This window comes from Phyllobates terribilis, unplaced genomic scaffold, assembly GCF_046119375.1.
Source record: "Phyllobates terribilis strain yellow unplaced genomic scaffold, ASM4611937v1 Scaffold_3__8_contigs__length_932513732, whole genome shotgun sequence".
Lineage (NCBI taxonomy): Eukaryota > Metazoa > Chordata > Amphibia > Anura > Dendrobatidae > Phyllobates > Phyllobates terribilis.
The window spans coordinates 380,106,397-380,134,165 of record NW_027362763.1 but is presented as its reverse complement, the minus strand read 5'-3'; the positions used below and the strand labels follow the sequence as shown (position 1 = coordinate 380,134,165).

Below are 27,769 nucleotides of genomic sequence, written 5' to 3'. Positions count from 1 at the left end.
GTAATGCCTGTACAACTGTCATACCGTCGGTTCAGCATGGGTGGCCTGAGGACAGGGGGGAGGAGGAGGAGGAGAAGGAGGAGGAGGAGAGCATGGTCAGTCGTCATCTTGGTGAGGATACGGAAATCTTGCCCGTTACCAGTCTGGCACGCATGGCTGACATTATGTTACGCTGTCTTAATCGTGACCCTCGCGTTGTCAAAATGTTGGGTGACAGTCATTACTGGTTGGTGACACTTTTAGACCCCCGCTACAAGGAGAACTTTCACTCTCTTATTCCTGAGGTGGAGAGGTCTACAAAAATGGGGCCGTACCAGAAGGCCCTTGCTGCAGAACTGTTAAAAAAATTCCCATCTGAACACGCTAGCGGCAGAGGTCACAGTTCGTTGCCCAACCAAGGCGTACAGGCGAGAGAGACGCAACTCCAATCCAGCAGAGGCAGGGGAGCACTGTCAATGTTCTGGGACAGTTTTCAGAGACCCGCCCAGCTTACAGGCCCTGAGGCGCGGGGTACTCTCACAAGGAGTGGAAAGTTTCAAAAGATGGTGAGGGAGTACCTTGCCGACCGTACCAGCGTCCCCTGTGATTCCTCTGTGCCTTTTAATTATTGGGTATCCAAGTTGGACACTTGGAATGAACTCACTCTGTACGCCTTGGAGGTCCTGGCCTGCCCTGCCGCTAGCGTGTTATCGGAGCGTGTTTTTAGTGCCGCTGGGGGAATTATAACTGATAAGCACACTCGCCTGTCAACTCCACTGTGTTTTTTCGGGAGGTGTATTCCCATGCACCACTTCACACCCACACATGGGTCTATGCTTCCTCATTTCGGCAGTTTTTTTGCTCTTCTCCTTATCCTCAGCCTCCACCACCACTATACCACCAGGGTGACCGTGGTCTGTGTTGCCAGCATTGCAAGATCCTCCTTCCTAATTTTTGGCAGCTTTTGCTTGGAAGGCATAGGCAAAGACTATGGGAGACCCACTCCCCATTAATAGGAATAATGTTTTTAATATGCTGTACTGCATGGCTCTTGTAAGGAACATTAAAATCGTCTTGTTAAGCTACTGTGACCTCCACGTCTCTTCCAGGGGTCATTGATATTGTCTTTTTATTCCACTGGGACCTCCACATCTTTTCCAAGGGGCATTGATATTGTCTTTTTATTCCACTGTGACCTCCATGTCTCTTCCAAGGGGCATTAAAACTGTCTTGGTAAGCTACTGTGACCTCCACGTCTCTTCCAAGGGGCATTAAAACAGTCTTGTTAAACCACTCTGAACTCCACGTCTCTTCCAAGGGGCATTAAAATCGTCTTGTTAAGCTACTGTGACCTCCACGTCTCTTCCAAGGGTCATTGATTTTGTCTTTTTATTCCACTGGGACCTCCACCACTCTTCCAAGGGGCATTGATATTGTCTTTTTATTCCACTGCGACCTTCACCACTCTTCCAAGGGGCATTGATATTGTCTTTTTATTCCACTGTAACCTCAACCACTCTTCCAAGGGGCATTGATATTGTCTTTTTATTCCACTGGGACCTCCACGTCTCTTCCAAGGGGCATTGATATTGTCTTTTTATTCCACTGGGACCTCCACGTCTCTTCCAAGGGGCATTAAAACCGTCTTGTTAAGCTACTGTGACCTCCACGTCTCTTCCAAGAGGCATTAAAACCGTCTTGTTAAACCACTCTGAACTCCATGTCTCTTCCAAGAGGCATTAAAATCATCTTGTTAAGCTACTGTGACCTCCACGTCTCTTCCAAGGGTCATTGATATTGTCTTTTTATTCCACTGGGACCTCCACCACTCTTCCAAGGGGCATTGATATTGTCTTTTTATTCCACTGTAACCTCCACCACTCTTCCAAGGGGCATTGATATTGTCTTTTTATTCCACTGGGACCTTCACCACTCTTCCAAGGGGCATTGATATTGTCTTTTTATTCCACTGGGACCTCCACGTTTCTTCCAAGGGGCATTAAAAACGTTTTGTTAAGCTACTGTGACCTCCACGTCTCTATCAAGGGGCATTAAACCCATCTTGTTAAACCACTTTGAACTCCACGTCTCTTCCAAGGGACATTAAAACCGTCTTGTTAAGCTACTGTGACCTCCACGTCTCTATCAAGGGGCATTAAAACCGTCTTGATAAACCACTCTGAACTCCACGTCTCTTCCAAGGGGCATTAAAACCGTCTTGTTAAGCTACTGTGACCGCCACGTCTCTTCCAAGGGGCATTAAAACCATCTTGTTAAACCACTCTGAACTCCACAGCTCTTCCAAGGGGCATTGAAATGTTGTTTTCAATTACCTCTAACCTCCACAACTCTTCCAGCGGTCATTGCATTTCCTCCTAATTTTAGTCAGCTTTTGCTTTTCAATTCATAGACGAACAAACACTAAGGGAGACCCACTCCCCAATAATGGGTAGAAGGTTTTTAGTACGCTGTAATCCACATCTATTTCAAGGGGCATTTCAGTTCCTCATAATTTTTGGAAAGCCTTCCATTCACTGCTTAGGCCAATAGTGTACAGGAGACCCAGTTGCTATAAATGGAAAAAACGGTTTAGTTAAGGCCCTCTGACCTCCATATCACTTCCAAGGGGGATTGGAGTGCCTTGAAATTTTTGGTAGGCATTGCACTCACTGTATGCCCTATAACTGTGTAGCCGAACCGCTCCTTTTGGTACAGAAACATATCCTACAAGACATGTGTGGTTGACTGGCCTGATATTGATGTGAATGGTCACTGTTCCTCCTGCTCTTTCTCCTTTGCCACCACCTCATCCATCATTCATCACTTGAAGCTTTGTTTTAACGAGAGTCATAGAACTGGGATAGTAGCAGGAAAACATCCAGCAATCCTCGGAGGAGGTAGGATATGCGCCAAAACACTGACCACCTCAGGCCTAGACGCTACTCCATACATGCGCTTGCATTCCAAGGAACAGAAAGCTAAGGAGATGGATGGCCTCATGATCATGAATAATTTACTCGTTGTGTAGGAGGCCGACCGCTGCTGCTGTCTACCTCCTGAACTTTGTGTTGAAGCCTGATTGACCCAGGACCCGCAATCCTCTATGTCTGGAGGATGTGTTGCATCCCAGTGTCCAACTGTGTCCTGGCTTCCGCAATATTAACCCAGTGTGAAGGCGTCAGTGAGATGGACCATCCCTGGCCACATTCACTTGTCCACGTGTTTGTGGTTAGGCTGTCATTCCCACTAAATGCACTGGGGAGGGCACAGGTAATGTTTTGGTATGCGCGCTTGCGTATAAGGTGCACCGGGACAAATAGGGGCAGCTGTGGAGCGTTTATGGACACCCGGCCGCCCCCAGGCGGCTGGGGACCGTGTGTGGGCACCCGGCCGCGGGGTGGCTGGGGACCGAGTATGGACACCCGGCCGCCTCCTGGCAGCTGGGGACCAAGCGTGGACACCCGGCCGCCGGGCGGCTGGGGACTGAGTATGGATACCAGGCCGCCAACGCAGCCATGACGTGGTGGCCAGATTCCGTGCTCCACATGCCTAAAAGCCCCAATTTCAAGTGCAAGCAAGCAGTATGGTTTTGCAGCCTGGGGGTGGGTGGGTGGCAGGCTGCATACTTGCGCTTGCTTTGCAAGGAATGGGAGAGGTACAATTGAACACTGCCCTGGGACAAGGACTTGAACGGGGATAGTTGCAAGTCTGCAACGACAGGTGCAGGGCGGGAGGCATCTTCGCATGTGCCATGAACAGGGGGTTGGCATGCACACACTACAGCGGAATAGGCTGTCCTTCCCACTAAATACACTGGGGAGGGCACAAGTAATGTTTTGGTATGCGCGCTTGTGTATAAGGCGCACCGGGACAAATAGGGGCAGCTGGGGACCGAGTATGGACACCCGGCCACCCCCTGGCGGCTGGGGACTGAGTGTGGACACCCGGCCACCGGGCGGCTGGGGACTGAGTATGGATACCAGGCCACAGATGCATCCATGACATGGTGGCCGGCATCTGCCTCCACAAGCCTAAAAGGCCTCATTTCAAGTGCAAGCAAGCTAGCAGTATGGTATTGCAGTCTGGGGGTGGGTGGCAGGCAGCACACTTACGCTTGCATTCCAAGAAAACAAAGCAGATGCTAACTTCTATTATCATCATCATGCTCCTCACCTTGGCACTCTCAACTCCCCTTATGGAGTGGCCAGGGCCTACCGGAGGAGTCCGGTTGTCTGGTGGGCTCATCCAATGCTCCCCTAAAGCAGGCCAGGCTAAGAAAAGGAAGGTTCTTGGGACAAATAGTGGCGGTTGGGGACTGAGTATGGAGACCTCGCTGCCGAAGCGGCCATGAGGTAGTGGCCAGCTTCGGCCTCCTCCAAACTAAAAAGCCCCATTTAAAATGCAAGCTAGCAGTATAATACTGCAGCCTGCAGGTTGGTGGTTGGCTGCATATTTGTGCTTGCATTGCAAGGAATGGGGGAGGTACAATTGAACACTGCCCTGGGACAAGGACTTGCACCGGGATAGTTGCAAGTCTGCATCTTGTGATGTGGCAAGGATCACTTCTGATGGGCACACTTTTAGGCAGTGACCTGGGTGTCAGAGATGCTTCCAGGGGTCTTCCCCATGCTGTTCCCATGTCTTTTCAGCACTGTATGCATGTGTCACACAGCACATGGCCAGATAAGGTTGTAAAATGTTAAAATGACATTTCCCGGTGAATGCATTTGTCATGGTTGAAAGCAATACAAAAGTGCAAAAACGCATAAAAAATGCTACTTGTGAACATAGCCCAAGGTGTGGAGGAGTATTTTTGTTTTTGGTTATTTATTTTACCCTGTACACAAGTCTTTACCCTGGAAAGGATGATCCTTAACATATTTCACAGGAAAACAGTTTGTTTCGTTTTTGAACGTTTTATTGTGAGCCCGTAAAAGTGGCTTAATACCTCGGACCATGTTGTTGACAGCAGTGACCTGGGGGTCAGAAATGCTTCCTGGGGCGATCCCCATGCTGCCCCCATGTCATTTAAGCACAGTCACTATCGTTTTGGGCACTTTTTAGGCTTTCTACAGACTGCCGGGGGTGAGCCGCAAAAATGCTCGGGTCTCCCATAGACTAACATTGGGCTCGTTGCTCGGGTCGAGCACCCGAGTATCACGGTGAGCTCGGCCCGAGCTTCGAGCACCTGAGCATTTTAGGGCTCGCTCAACACTAATGCAAACTTCTGGTTTCAACTGTATATACTTGTATGGAGTGCCAATACCGGTGTCCAGAAGAGTGCATGTGCACATGTCAAAGTGCGTAAGTATATAGCCAATCTGAGTCGCGTAGTCTCAGAAGAGATTTGCGCATGAGCAATGAAGATATTTCGATGTGGTCTCCATCTTGGTTGTGGGAACTCATTCCCTGATGCGATCTAATACAAAAAAAGTGCATTGGTGTGCTTGAGGATATCAGAGACTAATTCAATATGAAATTCGCCTTCTTTACTTAAGTTAAAACGTTCCCAATTGTATTATAAAATGACTTTCAGGCACATCATTAATAGTATAGTGACTAAGGGCACATTCCTCAAGGAGATCATCCCCATGTATATTAGCCTATTAAAAGCATTGGATTATAATATAGGGGTATAGGCAAGAGGCACACTCAGGTGTGCATTAATCCCCAGCCTCCTAGGGCCTCACAAGTATGCTCCCTTTCGGGCAGAGATCTGCATTAGCCAAAGGTGTCAAGGAGAGGTGCTTATGTTATCGCCGATCAGAGCCCCTGTTTCCTGCACTGTCACGCAGATGACAGCGTCGGAAACCAGGAATGTTCAGGTTCCCCATTCCTATGAATGGGGTCTGATATCGGATTCGGGTACTGTTCTGGTACCCGAACCCAAACTTTTAATAGCTGTTCAGCCGAACCCGCCAGACCCATCACTACCCACATACCATGAGATAACCCACTTTAACTACCTATTTGCAGCAGGGGGTCCCAGCTGCTCCGGGGTCATATGGAGTGGGATCATGTGAAGTTTAATATAGTGCTAGCTTTTGTTTCCTTCAATTCATCGTGAAGCCATGCTTCAATGTTCACTCTGAGAACTATAAGATGGCTTTATAGATTTTACAATTACATCTATGACACAAGGAATTTCTCATTTTTGAGCTTTTGCTTTTTCCTGACCGTCTTCCACCACCATAACTTTCTTATTCTTCCATTTACATAGGTGTATGAGGGCTTGTTTTTTGCTGAATTAGCTGTTGTTTCGAATTACACTATTTATTTTTCCATACAATATACTGAAAAACAAGATAGAAATTCATAGTTGGATGAACTGGTGAAAAAAATGCAACTTTGCTATTGTTTTTTGTTTTGTTCATTGTGCAGTTAAAATGGCCTTGAAAAATTGATTCTCCAGGTCAGTGTAATTACTATGATACTTAACATGCATAGTTTTTTTTTAATTTACCGTATTTTGCGAACTTTAAGACGCACCGGACTATAAGATGAATGGCAAATTTTGAGGAGGAAAATAGGAAAAAATATGTTTTAAATAAAATGGTGGTGCATCTTATAGTCCAATTTTACAGTAGCTTACCAAGGGAGGGCGGCTGTGGTGGAGCGGGGTTACAGGAGGCAGGGTTGCAGCCGCAAGAGGCCGGTGGTAGCAGGAGTGGGGCGATGCTGCAGGCCCGGGCTAGGAGGAGGGGGGTGTCCTGGCGGTGCGAGGCTGCGAGCTCTGGGCTTTCATAAAATGTTAGCTGTGAGTGGAGTCCCCTTCCCATTGATTTTCATGTAGTGGGCTTCTGGAAAATGGCCATCGAAGGTGGCCCATGCGCAGATTGAGATCTAGGGAGTACCTTTACATGGCCAGTCAATTCCTCTATTCCTGAGAAATGAGCGTTTGAATTTGTCTGCTTTTGCCTCCACCAAGCAGGGGCGTAATGGCGGCCAACTGTCACTGTGGTCTCGCCAGCTGGCAGGCTGTCCTCAGCAGAACAAAAAGGGCAAAGTTGTGGAAGGGATGCAGGATCACCTCGTCCCAATAATCAATGCCCAGACTTCTGGTGCAACAGGAAGAAAACTCACTTTTACTGGAGCAGTTAATGATGATGACGATTGATTACAGCTCTCCACAGTTATTCATTACACTGAGCCAACAGCCGTTCATGGTGTGATGAACCCAAATCTTTTCCGGCAATGTGTAGCAGCTCTCCTCACTGCCGCTGCATATAGCACTAGACATTCACTAAAACTTCTCCTCTCAGCCTGGACCTTAGAATCCACCGCACTTCATTCTTACAGGAAAGAATCTCAGCTCTCTTCCCACCGTTGACAACTAAGGATCCTCCATAGACATCCCTCGTCTGATCCCTGACTGACGTCGTTTGGCAGTTGGGCACTTTTTGAACCGCACAGGACATTATGTCCCATGCGGCTGCAAATATTTCACTGTACTCCCGAGAATGGGAGGCACTGGCTGGCCTCCTTGATCTCCAGCACCACTCAATCCCAGGGGCGCAGGGTTGCTTCTACTGGGCTTAGTAGTTCTTAGTAGTTCTCCTGCAGCGGCTCCTACCCACCAGACTTTACAATAGCCCTTACACTAATTACATGTGTGTATGTAAAAATGGCTGAAAAGCTGGCTTCTCACACCATCAGAGTTCACAGATATTTGTGATGCCTGTCTTTGCAAGGTGCCACAAATTGATATGCAAATGAGGCTGTAGATCTGAAGCCTCTGTCACTCCAGTTTTATACCTCACACAGCACAGCTTCCTCTGGTTTGACTGACAGCCTGACTGCTGTGTGACTGCAGGCGAAGTAACTGTCAGTCAAGTAGAAGGCTGTGCAGGGCAGGGAATAGAGCTGGACTGACAGAGGCTTCTGATCTACAAATGTTTCTTCAGCCTCATTTGCATATCAATTCAAGTAATGGAGGAACAAACTGTCTTTGAAACAGCTGCAAATCTTTCTGACAGATTCCCATTAAATGCTAACTTGTCCATAGTAAAATAAAATAATATATACTGCAGCGTTTCAGTCACAGCAGATGTCCCTATAATGGAATAGTGAAGAATGCAGGTGATTTTCAGCAACTGATTGGCTGCAGTGGTCACATAACATAATGTCACAAGGCTGCCTTGAGACACAATGACAACATCACTGAACCTGTGCCAGGAGGTGACTATGTTTTTTGTTTTTTTATTTTACTATGGACACTTTGGCATTTATACACGGGTAACCCAGGTGTGGACAAGCCATCAAAGTCTAAAAAATTGTGTACCACCATGGTTGTGGCCATCTTTCACACTTAAGATGTAATATCTAGGTGTATTGTGCCAGATAATGAATTCAGTTTTGCTGAGTGTAACTCAGATTGTTCACAGTTGTAAGGACAACCGTATAATTTACTTATCCTGTATCCATTAGTTAATTCATACTTCATTGATGTTGAGAGAGAGAGAGAGCAAATATGTTTGTAAAACAGACTTAGGCGATATTAGCATCACTTGGAAAAGTGCTTGAAAGTTGGTCACACAATATAAATCCATGCAACCGGCATGGATTTATATTGTGTGACCAACATAATGTTAAAAGAAAAAGAATTAGAACGTAAAAAATAAAAAATAACCTTATACTCACCTTCTGGTCATGTGACAGGTCATGCGACCGCTGACATCATGGAAGGTTCTTTTACATTACCGGTACCCACCATGGAGCCAGCGGCGACTCCTTGAGCAGAGCGGGGTCCATCAGAAGGTGAGTATAAGGTTATTTTTTCATTTTAATTCTTTTTTTACTTACTGGTACTATGGTACCCGGGTTTGGAGGAGAGTCTCCTCTTCTCCAGACCCCGGTACCATCCGCGCATTTAGTCATGCAAATCTTATGCGATCCAATGCAAGTCAATGGCGGCGATTTTGCAGCAAAATCGCACTAGAATTGGTCTTGCTGCGGGTTTTACCACAATGCGAATTTGCAGAGGAAATTTCCGCATGATGTGCACAGCACATGCGGATTTGCATTGCAGTAAATGACAGACCTATTACAAGCGATTTTAATGCATTTTTGCAGTGAAAATACGCCGCAAAAACGAATTAAAATCACTTTTTGTGCACATAGCCTCATACTTACTAGTTGCTCACTTCATCTCTTCCCGTTGCCGTTCCTGTCGGTGGTATCCAGCAGTTTGTGACTTGCCAGATCTCTCCAGTTTTTTCTGGGTAATACAGAAGTTCCAACTCAAGTCTATGAGACTCAGAACAAGGCCAGAACATGGCTCTCATAGACTTACATTGAGAGCTTGTTGTGACCATTATCTCTGACTTCCGGTCAGAAGTTGCAGTCGCAGGATGGCTATGCAGGTACCAAAGCGGATCTGGGAACAACTGAAGACAGAGGCTGCTAAGTAGAAAACTAGGGTCAGGGAACTTCGATTAGTAGCACCACTCCAGTGCTGAAATAAACAAAAAACGCTGGCGTGGTGCTTTAAGACTGACATGCACTGGCGGGCTTGCTTCTAACTTATATGGAATTCATAAGGAAACACTATGCAATATCTGTCTAGGACACACAATCTTCTGAGTTAAAACATATAGGCACCAGCCTTAGCATTGAACAGTTTATTGATTACATACAATGACAAGTAGCATAGGTAATACGATAACTGTTGATCTATTCTGTATATGGACTAAGGAGTATTATATACAGGAATATGAGATACAAGAAATTCTCCAGTAATCTATAAATCGACAATATGGAACCATCAAAATACTATCTTCATTCATGCAAAGATAATTTAAAGTTAAAAATCCATTGTTCACTTACATACATTAAGAATTTTAGACAGCTATATGCTGATCTCTAAACGATCTCTGCCATGATCTGTGGACTAGTCTGAGTTCCCATTGATGGGCTGCAGTTCTGTCATTTCTTTGGAATTAATGATTTTCAAATTGTAGCGGCTTAGCAAAAAAAAAAAATCCAACATGCAGCCCAACTATTCCACAAATATCTGTCTTCTGATGGCATTTATTATGCTCATTTGAGTCAAAAAAAGACAATGACAATAACTAGATCCATATATTTTCCTTATAAAAAAATCCCTAGGGAATAGTGAGTACCTGTTTTAATGGGATTTTTGACAAGCAATGTATGTTCCCTGTTTATCATTAATCTGTATTTTTCCAAGGGTAATCTGCACACACATACATGTGAATCATGTTACTATTTATTTTAAAAAGTTGCACTTTTGTGAGTAGCAGATCTGTAGAACTGCATAAATCTAAAGTGCTTCAAGTACTACACTATCCTCTTGTGAAAGTCCTATTTAAAGAGATATAATAAAATAATTTATGCTTTCAGTTTGTTGCAGACACTTTAAGAGATCACATATTTGCTTCCATAATCATTCATTCTTGTATAGTAAGAGTTATAACTGCAGAAAAAAATTAGAGAAGAAAGCTGAAGGGGTTAATGGTGCTTTGCCTTACTGGTCTCAGATTACAATGAGAAGCCTCTTCTTTCCCAGCAGGGTTTTGCTTACATTGGTCTTTAGATCTCAGTAGAAGAGCGCTGTATATTTATATGAGCACTACATGAAGGTGGAAATAACAGAAACAGCAGCAGGGCTGTACATGGACTTCTGCAGAATACCAGGGAGCTCCTGAGGAAGGATGAGAAGACACACATGGTAACGTTATCAGGACTATCGAGCAGCCTAAAGTTCAAGGTGTTAGAGCTAAGTAATATTGAGCAAAGAAGCTTGAAAGCTTCAAGCAACTACTGAGACCTGCATTTACTAACATGGAGGTATTTTGTTCTGCCCATAAAAGAGACGATTTCTACCTCCAAAAACTCTTATTCACAGCACAGTGAAAAAGAACTGCTCTAGTGGACTTGGCTGGTGGTGACATCTCAAGAACTTATCTCCAGAGATGTCTGATGAAAGAGTGACATTGACGTAAGCAGAGTGTCGTCTCCTGGATTATTGTGAGGTCTACTCAGCTTCAGCGATAGTCAGGAGAGGAGCAACTCCTGAAATATGGAAGTCATTGGGGTAATAGTAGTCATATTTTGCAGCTGCTGCTACCTTGTTCAAGGTTTGGGGGAAAATCATGTCCATTCCAGCTTTATCTACAGGAGACTGAGGAACCACGAGAGGAAAGAGATACAAAGAGAAATCCTCTCTATTTTGGGCTTACCTCATAGACCAAGACCCTTCTCACCTGGGAAACAGGCGTCCTCTGCACCACTCTTCATGCTGGACCTATATAATGTTATGGCGAATGAAGAGGAACATGAAATGTTGGGGTACACCCTGAGTGGGTCTATGATAGAGAGTAGAGGGCTAAGGAGGGGATACCCAGCAGTGGCCAACGGATACTCCAGGAAAGCCCAAGCTTATCGCACAGCCCCACTGACCACCCAGAGTCCCCCACTAGCCAGTCTACATGATACCAATTTCCTCAATGACGCAGACATGGTCATGAGCTTCGTCAATCTAGGTAAGGAAACATCATGAATGATCGTATAGTTAAAGATGTAATGGCATCCCTTAATTGACAGAGGGTCTATGCACTGATCAGATCTTCATAGATGCTCGTACAGTACTATAATGATGGAAGAATCCTAGAGTCCTGATCAGTTCCAAAGTTTCATACAAATGTGTTATCTTCAAGTGCTAGTTACTCCAGTAAAATACCATTATTTGACAGATACTTCTATTTCCTTAGTAGAACCTCACAAAGCAAACCTCCCAAGGATCCTAGATATATAGAGCTATGTGGTGTATCATATAGTTAAAAGCAATCTCATTTCACAGCTAAATAGCTCTACGCAGTCTTCATTTATCCGCTGACACATTATATACATTATCTTGCCAAAATATCAGAAATCCAATTTATCAAACCTGCCCCAACTTCTTGTAGTTGAGCAGAGGGAAGAGAAGACATTTGACAGGTCACATCTTGGACTGATCAACGCTGCTTTGTGGTTTATGTTGAATTCTTAAAACAAACATGATGTAAGATACAAGCCTCCCATATGGTCCAGCAGCCATGCATTGTTCTTCTCTAATGGAACAAGTGTATCCATAGTGCACTGATTGCCCAGCCAGGCAGACGATCGTGTATTGGGTACTTGCTCTCCAGCAGCCGAGAATAGAATCAGAGTAGGGATTTAATTGTGTTATCAATCAGCTCCTGCTCAGAGTAGGTGAGATATAAACAAAGGCAGGAGATGTTTAGGTCAGCAGATGCTGCCAAACCAAAAGTAGTACCAATAAAATGCATCAGCTACTTCCCCAGCATCACCCAGTACAGTCCTGCTCATAACCCATATAGAAAAAGAACTACACGTTGTTATACCGATCGTCAATGTCTACCAAGTGTTATAGTACAAAAGAGTTTATATAGCCACATGTCTATTATATTATGTTATCATATAGAACAAAATGTGTTCCATAAAATTAACTATTGGTATTATTATTATTGTTGTTGTTATTATTATTATTATTATTATTATATGACAAGTTCAAAAAACGTACAGAATTAAAAAAAAACGGTTTACACAGATTATTACCGAATATTAGGTACTATATATTTTAATATATTAGCTACGCATGTGACTAGATAGATAGATATATAGAGATGGGATAGATCCATAGATAGAGAGACAAATTAGTGTGTGCACATCTATGCATAGACACAGATATATTTATATATACACATACAAACTACACTTATATACATAGACACTGTACTACTATTTATATATATATTATATATACACATACACACATACTCATTACACATATTCATATACACTACACACGCTCTTTTGTTTTGTTTATATATACAGACAACATATACCTATATGCATATATATAATATGTGAATATATACATGTGAGGTATATATATGTATACATATACATATATGTGTGTGTACTGTATATATATATATATATATATATATAGTATTTTTTATCTACCTTCTTTGTAACTCTGTATGCAATTATCTTTGTATGTATTTATGTGTTCTATTTTTTCTTATCTTGCTACCTATCATCTATCCTAATAAATGAAAATGTACATTTCACATTAGCCGACATCGTCGTTGATTATAATCAATTAGTGCTTCAGACAGAGAAGGAAAGCTACAAGTCGAGGGTCTAGCATGGGGGTACGAGACTGTACTTAGGGAAATAGCAGGAGCAGTCAGAGCTGTAAAGTTCCAGTGTTTGGTGGGATTCAGGAAGGAAATGATTAGCAAAGCATGGTGCACCCCAAAGAGCATGTACTGGGCACGGATCTGACATAGCAATTCTCTGCTAATAATATTATTATGACATAAGACAACATAAGTTTGGTGAAACTTAAACAGAACCAGATATCGGGAACAAAAGCTGCAATTGTATTCTGATTCTGTGTTCATAAAGCTCCCAGTCAAAATCATGTCTGAACTTCTCACCTCTAAAGAACACATTCACTAGGTCTACGACTATAATAAAGGGAGACCACTTCTGTAGGCACAATTCTACATATTCATGGCTTGGATAAACAAGTGGGTGACATTCAGTCTGAGAGAAAGCAGGGACTGGGACATTCTCGGAAATTATTTTTATGTTTCTTTGCTCTAGACTACGATGAATAACATCTGCAAACTGTATATACTTACACGCCTGAGTAATTTTAATATCTATCTATCTATCTATCTATCTATCTATCTATCTATCTATCTATCTATCTATCTATCTATCTAATATAAACAATACATAATGTGCTTAATAAAAATAAACTATAATTGCCTATATTTTTTCATTACATCCTCTGATAAGTTATTACACCACATTCCGTTTTGTTACCTAAAACTAAACTTGAAACAGTTTTAAAAGCTATAATGAAAGAACCTGTTTACTAACACAATCAATATCTTCATTGGCTCCGGTAGTTTCTAGTGGGTGGCACAATTTCCTGCAAGTTGAAATGATCTTTTTTGGTCAGAGGTAATTTGTGAGAAGAACAGAAGCTGAGTTTATGTCCAAAAAGCAACGAAATAAATCAGTGGAAGACGAAAGGCAAATGATTTAGCATATGCTGAGTGATGAATATAACGTATTAATATCATTTCCACTGACTGATTTCACAGCAGTTTCAAGACGCGCTCCTCTGTAGGGAAGAAGCAAAAAAGCTCAGTCTCCAGCACGTATATCAATGCCTGCCATACGGGTCAATTAAATAAACGCATGTGCAAGGTAGTCTGCAAATACAGCAAATACATATATACAAATATAAACTACACACTAATTTTATGATTTTATGTATATATATATTTATACATGTATATATCCATACATATATATATATATATATATATATAAACTGCACACTGATTTATCTATATATATATATATATATATATATATATATATATATATATATATTTTATATATATATATATATATATATATCTACATTTTTATATACATATATATGGTTGCAAACATCGAGAATTAGGAAAGAGCAATAGGTAAATAGACATTCCCAGGGGTCTATCTATCTACCTATCTATCGATCTATCTATCTATCGATCTATCTATCTATTGATCTATCTATCGATCTATCTATCTATCTATCTACCTATCTATCGATCTACCTATCTATCGATCGATCTATCTATCTATCTGTCTCATATCTATCTATCTATCTATCTATCTATCTATCTATCTATCTATCTATCTATCTATCTAGGCACACAAATATATTCCCTGTGTACACACCAATAAAGTCTCCGGTCAATTTAAATTGGGATATTATTTACCTATTTTACATCCAATTATTACAGTCTATAATCTGTGATTTATATATCTCTAATAGGAAGGCAATCGTTTTATTTTTCATACTACATCAATTTGATATTAGTTCATTGATATTAGTTTATTGATGTAATCCCAATTGATAACATTGTAGAATAATGTAGAAATCGCCTATAATCTGTAGTCTGGGATAATCTGATGGTTGGGGGTGGTTATTGTGAGCTAAATTTATAGATTTAATTAACATCTTGTTATTAATTCACATTTATAAATTCCCGCCATATTACCACATAAATGCATTCATTTATTCAGATAATATATATGTTTTTATTTTTAAATATAGTCTATATTCCAGAGCAATTTGATAGCTATTGATTTCTTGTTGTTATGATCTAATCTCGATATTAGATATTAGATCCAATCCCTCCAATCCTGTGCTTGCAGTTCCATATAGGTTGCTCTATAGGGACTCCATGGATGTATTAGGGATATAGATACTGCTGTATTAGATATATAATAGACATTCCACCATTTATATGTGCTGTTCTGAGTCAGACACGTCAGTAAAGTCTCAGTTTATATAACCATTATATTATTAACATAAATAAATCTACAGGTTCCTGACACATCTCCTGCAATTACAGGGTTACCGAAACCATTTACAGGAGATCAAACAGGAGTAAATTTACAGTTACGCCCCTAATAATAAGAACAGGGCTTTGTTTTTGCTGTAAAGGAATGAGCTCATCCTAAATTCTACTAAAGCTAGTTTTAATTCTTGTCGGTAGTGAAAGGGTTTTCTGGATTATGTAGAGAGTGCAGATCAAAGCAGTGCTGGGATCAAACCATATTTACCCCATCACATCATTCTGCTGTAATTAGACCATGTTCCTGGAGATTGGATGGGGACAATAAGGCTATCACCCAAGAACAGGAAGGACATTGGGGGCGCCAGGGAGGGACAGGGGGGACAAGTTCTGATCTCATTTGTGGCGCACCTCCTAGTCCTGGAGCTAAGCAGGCCACTCACTGAGGTCAGGAGAGCGCATTCCAGCCCATTAAGGGTGACTCATGGTTAAATCAATTGGTTCCGCTTTTAATTTCTACATCAAGGTTTAGATTAAGCTCTAAGCATTTGAAAATGATCAGTTTATGAAGTGCCAATTGCAGCCTCCCAGTGCACTATGCATCCCCAGGGTTTTCTTGGGTTGGGTCTCTAAGTAATTTCAAATGGTTTCTCACAACGATCTACTCAGTTTCTCCATGTCCTTTGTTCTTTCTTCTAAAGTTCTTTCATTACTAGACAATTTTATTTGGCCAAAGGCAAGAAAACTGTCCAGCAAGGCAGGTGGAGGCCACAGCACAGAGCTTTCTCCCTCCTAATAGACAGAAACCCACCAAGGCCATCAGCCACCTTGTTATCTGTGGATCAATGCTGGTCCAATGGAGCTCAGTCACATAATAGCACATTAAAGTTATAAAAGTATATCACAGTTACAGACACATACAAATAATGTAATAAACACTATGCATGTAAGAAATATACTTACTGAAGACTATTTTTCCAATAATAATCTTTGAAAATAATAAAAAAGATCTGACATATATAGTAAGTGTGGATTTTTGTACTAATATATATAATTAGTAAAAATACATATAATTGGTATACATATTACAGTTCTGTATAATTATTGCAACTGAAATTAGTATACAGTTTAATGATCCATTGAGTACGTATTTGCAAAAAAATTTTAATTAAAGGTACATGTAATTTTATTCATAATAATCTATTAACTTTTTGTCATATTAGAATTGTAGATAAGTCCTAAAAATAATTGATATTAATATAACAGTTTTCTAGATATTTGTAGTAACAGATCTGTAGTAGCCTTGCACATATTACAGTATTCTGGACATATTATCGATTTATAGATTTACTCTTCACTCAGTTATTTAATATACATAGTCCAGTTACCTACAGGAGATATAAATATATATATATATATATATATATATATGTATATACACACACACATATATATATATATATATATATATATATATACACACACACATATATACATTTTTATATAAATGTAAAATAGGAGACCACCTAGCACTACTCTGTACTATGTCACAAAATGTTATCTATGACTTCACATAGGATTGCAGGACCCCAGGATATGCACAATATTGAGATACAGTATTAAAGTTACATACATCTAATATATATCTTGCATCATATACATAGATCTCCATTTAATACTACATCTGGCTTGTATTTACATCTATATATGTGCATATAATAAATGTATACGTTAGACTCCACTAGTACAGCTCCATATAATTCCTATATACATTACAGTTTCACCATATAAAGTTATAATATTAAAAAAATGTTTAAAAACCATACAGATTTTTATGCCATGTTATTAAAATATCACTGTTTTACTTTGACGGTCTAAAATTAAAGATGTCTCTATTAATATGATGAATTATTGTCATGTTGTTAAACTGTAACTGCCACACATAAATGTGCTATTGCATGTCCTATGGTATAGTACATAATATAATAATAAATTAGAATTTTTCTACTATTATATAATTAACTTGAGACAATATTGATGTCTTATTGCTTGAAAAATATAAACCATACGTGTTTTATGAAGTGGCATTTATAAGGTGATCTGTCACTGGGTATTGTTAGATGCATGTAACTTGTAGCTTATACAGATTTTTGACCAATGCTACATCCCAAGGGTTCTCAGAGCATATTATGGTAATCTTAGAGGTACATGTTGTGTTTGGTATCTCCCAATATAATAATCTGTGCCCCCCATGGCTCAGCTAATCTCTTTTAATAGTAGTAGTCGTGGGAAAGCTGCTTTGTGCTACAGCTATAAGTGGCAGTGTGTTGACTGGATCGCACTTGGGAGGAGATCACAGGGAACAAGAAGTGCCATTGTTCTCTACCTATATTAAGAATGGCCCAGGCTCAGTCACAGATTATATTTTATTGGTTATGGCTCAGGCTTTACCCATTTACTCTGCTCATAAAATGAAAGGTTGGCTACAAACAGACTGCAGAATAAGAGGATAGAACATGGGTAACAAGATTATCACTGGAGAGGGTTAAGGAATTTTGCTGAAAACTTGGAGGGAGGTGAGGGCAGAGCTTCCCAGGTCACCAGTAATTGAATCTCATGTGGAGGTCATCAAATATTTAGAGGTGTTATTTCAAATAATGAAATATGCCTTCTGATATGACTTGTACATATCTTTACCTCATTTTTATAATGTAGGTATGTAGCAATCACACTGGTTCATGAGGGTGCCCAAAGGGGCCTCTGCCACCCAAAATACAGTAAATTACATGCGTTAGCACAGTAATTAGCCTTGCAGCGCTGGGGTCTTGGGTTCAAATTCAACCAAGGACAACATCTGTATGGAGTTTGTATGTTCTCCACTTGTTTGTGTAGGTACCCCCCACTCCAAAGACATGGATTTTAGACAGCAGAGCCCCGCTGGGAATAGTGAGTCATGACAATGTCTGTAAAGTGCTGCAGAATATATTACCTCTATATAAGCAAATATAAAAAATAGTAGATATGAGGCCCTGTTATAGAATGTGCATAGGTTCAGGAAGTTACACCTCTGTAACTGATGAGATAAACCAAGTGATTATATCTGGTTACACATAAATCAGCATGTATTTATTTTATTCGCTTATATAGAACCATTAATTCCACAGCTCTTTACAGACATCATCATCACTGTCCCCATTGGGGCTCACAATCTACATTCCCTATCAGTATGTCTTTGGAGTGTGGGAGGAAACCAGAGAACCTGAAGAAACCCACACAAACATGGGGAAAACATACAAACTCCTTGCAGATGTTGTCCTTGGTGGGATTTGAACCCAGAACACCAGTGCTGCAAAGCACCAGTGCTAACCACTGAGCCACCATGCTGCTGCTAAGCTACTATAGTTCTATGGTAATAATAGATGAGGTTGCTGTTACAATGAATTGGCTGCTACAACGAAAAAGCAATTCTGGTGGCAAAAGGTACTTACAATTAAGGGGTTTCTAGGGATTTTGAAAAATAGCCTAAAAATGTGTTAATATAATGAAATAATCATGCAGTGGTCCATCGGTCCTACAGTTTTGATGATTTCATATCCGTAATTCACTTGATACACTTGATGCTTGCATGTTTGGGGCGTTACAGATTTAGGCCAGTGATTGGCTGCAGTGTTCATGTAAATGATAACTGTGAGATCATTGCTACAGGCCCATTGGGAACCATCTAAGCTGTAGAACTATAGTGATGGGTAATTGAATTGGCAATAATTGTCTTTTGTATTATGACACTTTAATGCCATTAGAGTTATTGATGCTAAGACTTCGGTTCTCTATATAAAAATGTAAAGAAAATTATTTGAAAATCAATTATAGCCATATTTTATTAACAACTGAACTTAGAACACAGATCAGATGGTAAAAGTTAGAAATCTTTCCATTTCAATGAAAAAAATAACTCATTTTCAAATTGATGGTAGCAACACAACTCAAAAAAGTTGGGACAGGACCATGTTTATTCTCCAGAATCCTTTCTTTGTTTTACAACCGTCTGTAAACGTCTGGGAAGTGAGACCAATTGCTTGAGTTTTGGGAAAGGAAGATTGTCCCATTATTGTCTGATGTAGGATTCTAGTTGCTCAACAGTCTTATCTGCTGGAATTTAGCTTAATATTGCACCAAATGTTTTCTATGTGATGGATGTGTTTTAGCGTTGTCTTCCTGAAATATGCAAGGCCTTTCCTGAAACAGGAATAAGAGCATATGTTATTCTAAATCCTCTATATAATGCTCAGAATTGATAGTGCTTTTCAAGATGTGTAAGCTGCCCATTCCATAGGCGCTAATGCAGCACCATAAAATCAGAGATGCAAGCCTTTGAATTATGCACTAATAAACTGGATTGTCCCTTTCCTCCTGATTACAAATGACACAAGGCCCAATTAATCTCACCTTGATATCTCTGAATGCAGTGTCAATCTTTGCCCACTATCATGCAGATTAGGTAACATTTAACCCTGTTGTAGAGAAAAATTTAAATCAATATAGCCCTCTTCAGGGAGGGGACAAGTCCCTCTCATATTAAATATATGTGGGAAGAGAGAAAGAACTAACACTCTAACCTCCATTGAAGTAGAACTCCACCTTGAACATATGAGATTAACTATAGCTGAGAAGAGAAAAACTAAATATAACTAGGGAAGAGAAAAAGAGCTGACACTTCCATCTCTATTGAAGTAGGGGCCTCCTTCAGTGACCAGATAATAACAGCAAGGAGATTTGCTAGGATGAAGACAACACGACTGAGATCAGTTTACGCAGAGGTGGGGAAGTACTTTTCCCCAGGATAGGGCTTCCTCTGATCAAAGAATCTTCTTAGATATTTTGGAGCCAGTTGGGGATCTCATGAAATTCTGAAGGACTTAGCACATCCCACAACCAGCCCCCATGTCAGCTCATCAAGGCGGGGTATTTGTTCAAAGCTTTGAGCTAACAAAAATGAAAGTCTCTGCTTTTGTTCATTCTGGAAGACATAAGTTCGCTGTGAGAGTCTTCCATTTTTCCAATCTGAGTGCTTCTCTCTGTTAAGCTCTGAGCAATTTCCGTGTCATCAGGTTTAGTAATTTTCTTTCTTTATTCCATTTCATTTTATGCAATTGTACATATCATATTGTTTGGTTCACAATTTCTATGATCTTTATATTTTTTGTATAAACACTGCCTACTGTATTTTTCGGACTATAAGATGCACCGGACCATGAGACGCACCTAGGTTTTAGAGGAGGAAAATAGAATTTTTTTTTTTAGCAAAAAATGTGGTCATCATTCACTGTTAAGGGGGAGGGGGTCTGCTGCTGACACTGTTATAGGGGTAATGTCCCCATCCTGGTATATATGGCCCCCTCCTTCCTGTTATAAGTGGCCCTCATGCCCATCCTGATATACGTGGCACCCCTCATCCCCATTCTGGTATGCATGACCCCCCAATCCTCCATCCTGGTATGCATGGCACCCAAATCCCCCATCCTGATATGCATGGTCCCCTCATCCCCCATCCTGGTATGCATGGCACCCCCTGATCCCCATCCTGGTATACATGGCACCCCTCATCCTGGTATGCATGGCACCCCTCATCCTGGTATGTAAGGCACCCCTCATCCTGGTATGCATGGCACCCCTCATCCTGGTATGCATGGCACCCCTCATCCTGGTATGCATGGCACCCTTCATCTCTCATCCAATTATGCGTGGCCCCCCTCCTCCTGGTATGCATGACACCCCTCTTCCTGGTATGCATGGCCTCCTCATCCCTCTTCCTGGTATGCATGGTACCCTTCATCCCTCATCCTGGTATGCTAGCACTCTTCATCCCTCATCCTGGTATGTATGGCACCCTTCATCCCTCTTCCTGGTATGTATGGCACCCCTTATCGCTCATCCTGGTATGCATGGCACCCTTCATCCCTCATCCTGGTAGGTATGGCATCTTTCTGGTATGTATGGCACCCTTCATCCCTCAACCTGGTATGTTTGGCACTCTTCATCCCTCTTTGTGGTATATATGGCACCCCTTATCCCTCATCCTGGTATGCATGGCACCCTTCATCCCTCTTCCTGGTATGTATGACACCCTTCATCTCTCATTCTGGTATGCATGACCCCCCTCATCTCTCTTCCTGGTATGTATGGCACCCTTCATCTCTCATCCTGGTATGTATAGCACCCTTCGTCCCTCATCCTGATATGTATGGCATCCTTCATCCTCCATCCTTGTATGTATGGCCCCTTTCATCCCTCTTCCTGGTATGTATGCCCCCCATCCCTCATCCTGGTATGCATGGCCCTCTTCATCCCTCATCTTGGTATGTATGGCATCCTTCAGCCTTCATCCTGGTATGTATGGCCCCCTCATCCTTCTTCCTGGTATGTATAGCCTCCCTCATTCCTCTTCCTGGTATGCATGACCCCCCTCATCTCTCTTCCTGGTATGTATGGCACCCCTCATCCCTCTTCCTGGTATGCATGGCACCCTTCATCCCTCTTCCTGGTATGCATGGCACCCCTCATCCTGGTATGCAAGGCCCCCCTCATCCCTCTTCCTGGTATGCATGGTACCCTTCATCCCTCATCCTGGTATGCTAGCACCCTTCATCCCTCACCCCGGTATGTATGGCATGCTTCATCCCTCTTCCTGGTATGTATGGCACCCCTTATCCCTCATCCTGGTATGCATGGCACCCTTCATCCCTCATCCTGGTATGCATGGCACCCTTCATCCCTCATCCTGTTATGTATGGCACCCTTCATCCCTCATCCTGGTATGCATGGCACCCTTCATCCCTCATCCTGGTATGCATGGCATCTTTCTGGTATGTATGGCACCCTTCATCCCTCAACCTGGTATGTATGGCACTCTTCATCCCTCTTCATGGTATGTAGAGCACCCTTCATCCCTCATCCTGGTATGCATGGCACCCTTCATCCCTCTTCATGATATGTATGGCACCCCTTATCCCTCATCCTGGTATGCATGGCACCCTTCATCCCTCTTCCTGGTATGTATGGCACCCTTCATCCCTCATCCTGGTATGCATGGCCCCCCTCATCCCTCTTCCTGGTATGTATGGCACCCTTTATTTCTCATCCTGGTATGTATGGCACTCTTTATCCCTCTTTGTGGTATGTATGGCACTCCTTATCCCTCATCCTGGTATGCATTTAACCATTCATCCCCCATCCTGGTATGTATGGCCCCCTTCATCCCTCATCCTGGTATGTTTGCCCCCACCCATCCCTCTTCCTGGTATGTATGGCACATTTCATCCCTCATCCTGGTATGCATGACCCCCTAATTCCTCATCCTGGTATGTATGGCACCCTTCATCTCTCATCCTGGTATGTATGGCACCCTTCATCCCTCATCCTGGTATGTATGGCATCCTTCATCCCCCATCCTGGTATGTATGGCCCCCTTCATCCCTCATCCTGGTATGTATGCCCCCGATCCCTCATCCTGGTATGCATGGCCCTCTTCATCCCTCATCTTGGTATGTATGGCATCCTTCAGCCTCCTTCCTGGTATGTATGGCCCCCTCATCCTTTTTCCTGGTATGTATGGCCTCCCTTATTCCTCTTTCTGGTATGCATGACCCCCCTCATCTCTCTTCCTGGTATGTATGGCACCCCTCATCCCTCTTCCTGGTATGCATGGCACCCCTCATCCCTCTTCCTGGTATTCTTGGCACCCCTCCATCCTGGTATGATTGGCACACCCTGATCCCCATCATAGAGCACACAAAAATAAATAATTATAGTCACCTCCTCTCTGCACCAGCGCTGCGTCCTGCTCTGCTGCCGACACTGATCTCACTGTGTGAGCTGCGCATTGCATCACTGCCATGCACCCTCACACTGTGAGATGGTCTGCCGGAATAGTCACTGCTCCCCACGCCTGGACTATGGACGTGGGGAACAGTGATCATTCACTCTCCTTAATAGCGCGCACATTGCACCCACAGCGTGGCTCCTGCTGCTGCTCTACGGTCTCGTGTGCCCGCTATTAAAGAGCTTGACTATTCACTACTCCCCACACCCATGGGAGTGGATTGTAGTGAATATTCATGGTCTTTAATAGCGGGCACACATGAACGCCGAGTTGCGCTTTGGGCACAGTGTGCGCGCTATTAAGGAAAATGAATATTCACTGTGCCCCACGCCCATAGGAGTGGGGAGCAGTGAATATTCATTTTCTTTAGCAATGGGCACAATGTAGGATGCAGCAGCTGGCTACTGCTTCCTGTGCCCTCTCCTCCGCCGCTGCCCCCCCCTCATCACCCACAGCCACTATATATATATTCGGACTATAAGACGCACCGCCCACTTTCCTCCCAAATTTTGGAGGAAAAAAGTGTGTCTTATAGTCTGAAAAATACAGTACATTTCCAGATTAAACATATAAAATTTAATAGCTCTGTTCTTCTTGCTCTGTAGACCGCACCCCTGAAACCATACACTACCCGTAACGAATGTCCAGTCGGCCTGTATAAACGATTGGTGGTTAAGGATGAGCAAACCTGTGCAAGTTCAGGTTCTGATACTGACCAAAACTTTTTTCTAAACTTCGGTTTGGATTCCAGAACTGTACCTGAACTTGAACCAGAACCCGAACCACATTGAAATGGGGACCTGAATTTTTGAGCTGGTAAAAATCATTCTCTCTCTCTGCAACAGACTTCCCCTGGAACTCCGAACATTGCAAAGGACTTCCGGAAGAAGTCCGTGTTCAATGTTTTACACTGGACACTAACTGTCCGGTACAAACTACAAACTTTTAAGGTCGGGTTCACTCGTCTCTATTGGTTTTGGCTGCTAGTAGTTTTTTGTTATTGTGGAGTTGACAGTATTAGAATCGAATGTATATACAATTCAATACAATACAATCCAAATAGGCTTTATTGGCAGGACCAAAATACAATTAGTGTTGCCAAAGCAAGAAAAAATAAGTGTGACAGGGGAGGGGACTTGTGGGGATGGGATGTTGGGGAGGCACAATTTGGGCAGTAATAGACCATTTGGGAGTCTTATGTTCCTCTCAGCTATATATATACAGTATACCATACGCTCACTGTGAGTTCCCCAATAACCAGCCTAGTAGTGGAAGCAGCCGCAGCCTCGTCCATCACTCGTCAGTCAATTGTATTATTGTCTTGATGATTGGAGGTAGCGCAGTTTCCGTTCCCCTGACAAATTGGTGACAGCTATGGGATCTGCGTGATCTCCCCATGTCAACTGTTACAAAGTGGTAACAGTGGTGGGATCTCTATGACCCATATTTTATTTGTGACAACTGTTGGCAGGGGTGGGATCTTTGTGACTGCCAGCTGCATATCTGTGACATACCCAATTATATTTGTTATCTGTTTGGCATATAAAGCACTAGCCTAACCACTGAATTGTACCCCTGAAGATGTCACCTGCTGTGTAGATAAGGGTGTTCTTTCCCATATGATGCTTTCTATTTACCTGGGTGACTATGCATAGGGCACTTTATTGCACATAGTTTTTGCCTACTTTCTTTTATATATTGCTTTGATACTGAATTATTTATTGTCTGTACATGTGCATTACACCTTTCTTCTCTACTGAATACTACCTGACTTCACTTTAGAGGTAGTGTCCATTCATATATATCTTGGATATCCACCACATTTACATGACTCTATAGGTTATCATGCTGGGTTGTATACCAATGCCATATTTTGGCCTAGTAAACAGGTTGTGGCACAATATTCACAATTTTAAAGGTTTTTATTTATCTTGTCTAGGTTATTGTGTTTGTTGCTTTATAAAGATTTACATTGTTTAAATTTAGGAAGTACTACCAATCTTTTGTAAGTGTCTTTCCTATTTTTTCAATTGCATTTCTGGTGAGGTGCATATCACTCGTCCGATGCTCCTGATTCATGAAGATGCATATGTATCTTCATAAATTCCAAGTGTTTGACTCCAGCACATCTCGTGTCGACAAAGACTTTCACATTTGTATTCATCTGACTACACAACAGTTTTCCATTTTGCCTCAGTCCATTTTAAATGAGCTTTAAACAGCAGTACTTCTGGATTGTGTTGTTATAGCCTTCTTACATATTAGCGCTTTCCCTTGCATATATGGATTGCATGGAAAATTGTGTTCTTAAAAAATGATTTGTGGAAGTATTTGTGAGCACATGCAGTGATCTTTCTTGTTTTAAAGCAGTGGCACCTGAGGGCCTATAGATCACAAGCATACAATATTGACCATCTGCCCTTTACCTTGTGCAAATGGATTTCTCCAGAATCTCTGAATCTTTTAATATTATGTACTTTAGATGGTGGAATATTCAAAGTTTTTAAAATTTTATATTGAGGAACATTTTTCTGAGATTGTTCCACAATTTTTAGATGTAGTTTTTCTCAGACTGGTGAACCTCTGACCATCGTTTCTTCGGAGAGACTCTTCCTCTCTAACATGCTCTTTTAATACATATTCTTGTGACTTAGTTGAAAACTGACCTCTAGCTGTTTTTCATTAGTACCACGTTTTCGGCCTTTTATTAAGCATGTCCCAACTTTTTTGAGATGTGTTCCTTCCATCAATTTCTAAATTATAGCAAACCTGTCAGTACTATTTTGTAATGTAAACAAATGACTGAAATGGCGCTGTAGTACTGATTACATTGATACCTTTGGTTAACCAATCTGATTTCTGGCTCTTCTTTAATTATCATTTAAGGTTTTCTGCTAATTAGATTTTAGTACAGAGGGGCCGGACTGTACACTGGGTCTTCTCCTCCCTGTCTTTGATTCCCCGGCCCCTTCACCTGCTCCTCTGTTTGAAGAGGAGATTTCAAAGAGAGGAGACAGGTCACGGAAAAAGCAGTGAACTGTCATTCAAAGACTGCTGTCTTTGAATGACTCCCTGTTGAATGACTCCCTGTCTCCCTGTTTTTAACAGAATGGGAGGAATAGAGCTAAGCAACAGCACATGTGAAAAAGACTTTGGTATACTAATAGATCACAGACTGAACAGACTGAGCATGAGTCAACAGTGTGATGCAGTAGCAAAAAAAGCAAACACAATTCTGGGTTACATTAACAGTAGCATACAGTCTAGATCATGTGAAGTAATTACCCCCCTCTCCTCTTTGGTCAGACCTCATCTTGAATACTGCGTCCAGTTCTGGGCACCACATTTTAAAAAACACATAAAAAAACTGGAGCAAGTTCAGAGCAGAGCTATCAGAATTATGACCGGTCTGCAAACAATGTTCTATGAGGAATGGTTAAAGGGTCTGGGATTGTTTAGCTTGCAAATGAGAAGACTTAGAGGAGACTAAATAGCGGTCTACAAATATCTGAAGGGCTGTCTCACTGTAGAGGGATCATTCTTATTCTCATTTGCACAAAGAAAGACTAGAAGCAATGGGATGAAACTGAAAGGGAGAAGATACCGATTAGATAAAAAACTTTTTGACAGTGAGGGTGATCAGGTGGAACAGGCTTCCATGTGAGGTGGTGAGTTCTCCTTCAATGGAAGTCTTCATACAGAGGCTGGACAGACATCTGTCTGAGATAGTTTAGTGAATCCTGTATTGAGCCGGGGGTTGGACACGATAACCCCGGAGGTCCCTTCCAACTCTAACATTCTATGATTCCATGATTCTATGACAGAAGGCAAGTGGAGGGACCGGGGAATCACAGACAATGAAGAGATCGAGGATACCGTTCGGCCCCTGTGCACCGAAATCTAATTAGCAGAAAATTTCAAATGGTGATTAAAGAAGAACAATAAAGCAGATTTCTTTACCAGAGGTATCAATTTAAATCAGCATTACAGCGCCACTACAGCCATATCTTTGTTGTAATTTACAAAATCGTGCTGACAGGTTCTCTTTGGTTAATTTTTTCAAATGAAATGGAAAAATGTCTAACTTTCAACTTCTGATATGCGTTCTATGCATGGGCGAACATATCCCAGAGAGGGCTCCTGTGTAATATATAGGCCATTTGCTGTCGAATAGCTCATTATATTGCACAATTCCACCTGCTTTGGATGTGGAAGTGGGCCGCTTTCCTCATGGGCCTCCATGCGGCTGCGTAGGTTATACCAATGGTATGCCTGCCCCTGATTCTGTTTTGTGAATAAAATATAACTATAAGAGATTTCCAAATAATTACATTCTTGTTTTCTTTACATTTTACAGAGTATCTTATGTAAAATAAATATATTTTGAAAACATTATCCAATATATAACTGAAAACTTAATAAAATATGCACAAGCGTTTCCACTAACCTATCGTAGTACACTGACAGCCTACGTACGTGAAAATGCCAAATTGGAGATAAAAGGTACATC

General features: G+C 41.8%; 1 protein-coding gene across 1 annotated transcript in view; it reads left to right on the top strand.

Annotated features, from left to right (window-relative positions):
• The first annotated feature begins 10,499 nt into the window (after positions 1–10,499).
• The window catches only part of BMP5 (bone morphogenetic protein 5), a 406,090-nt gene continuing 388,820 nt past the window's right edge, over positions 10,500–27,769 (top strand). The window contains exon 1 of the mRNA XM_073675430.1: positions 10,500–11,483. Within this exon, the coding sequence (XP_073531531.1) occupies positions 11,021–11,483 (463 nt within the window). The 5' untranslated portion in view covers positions 10,500–11,020. The remainder of the gene's footprint in view (positions 11,484–27,769) is intronic.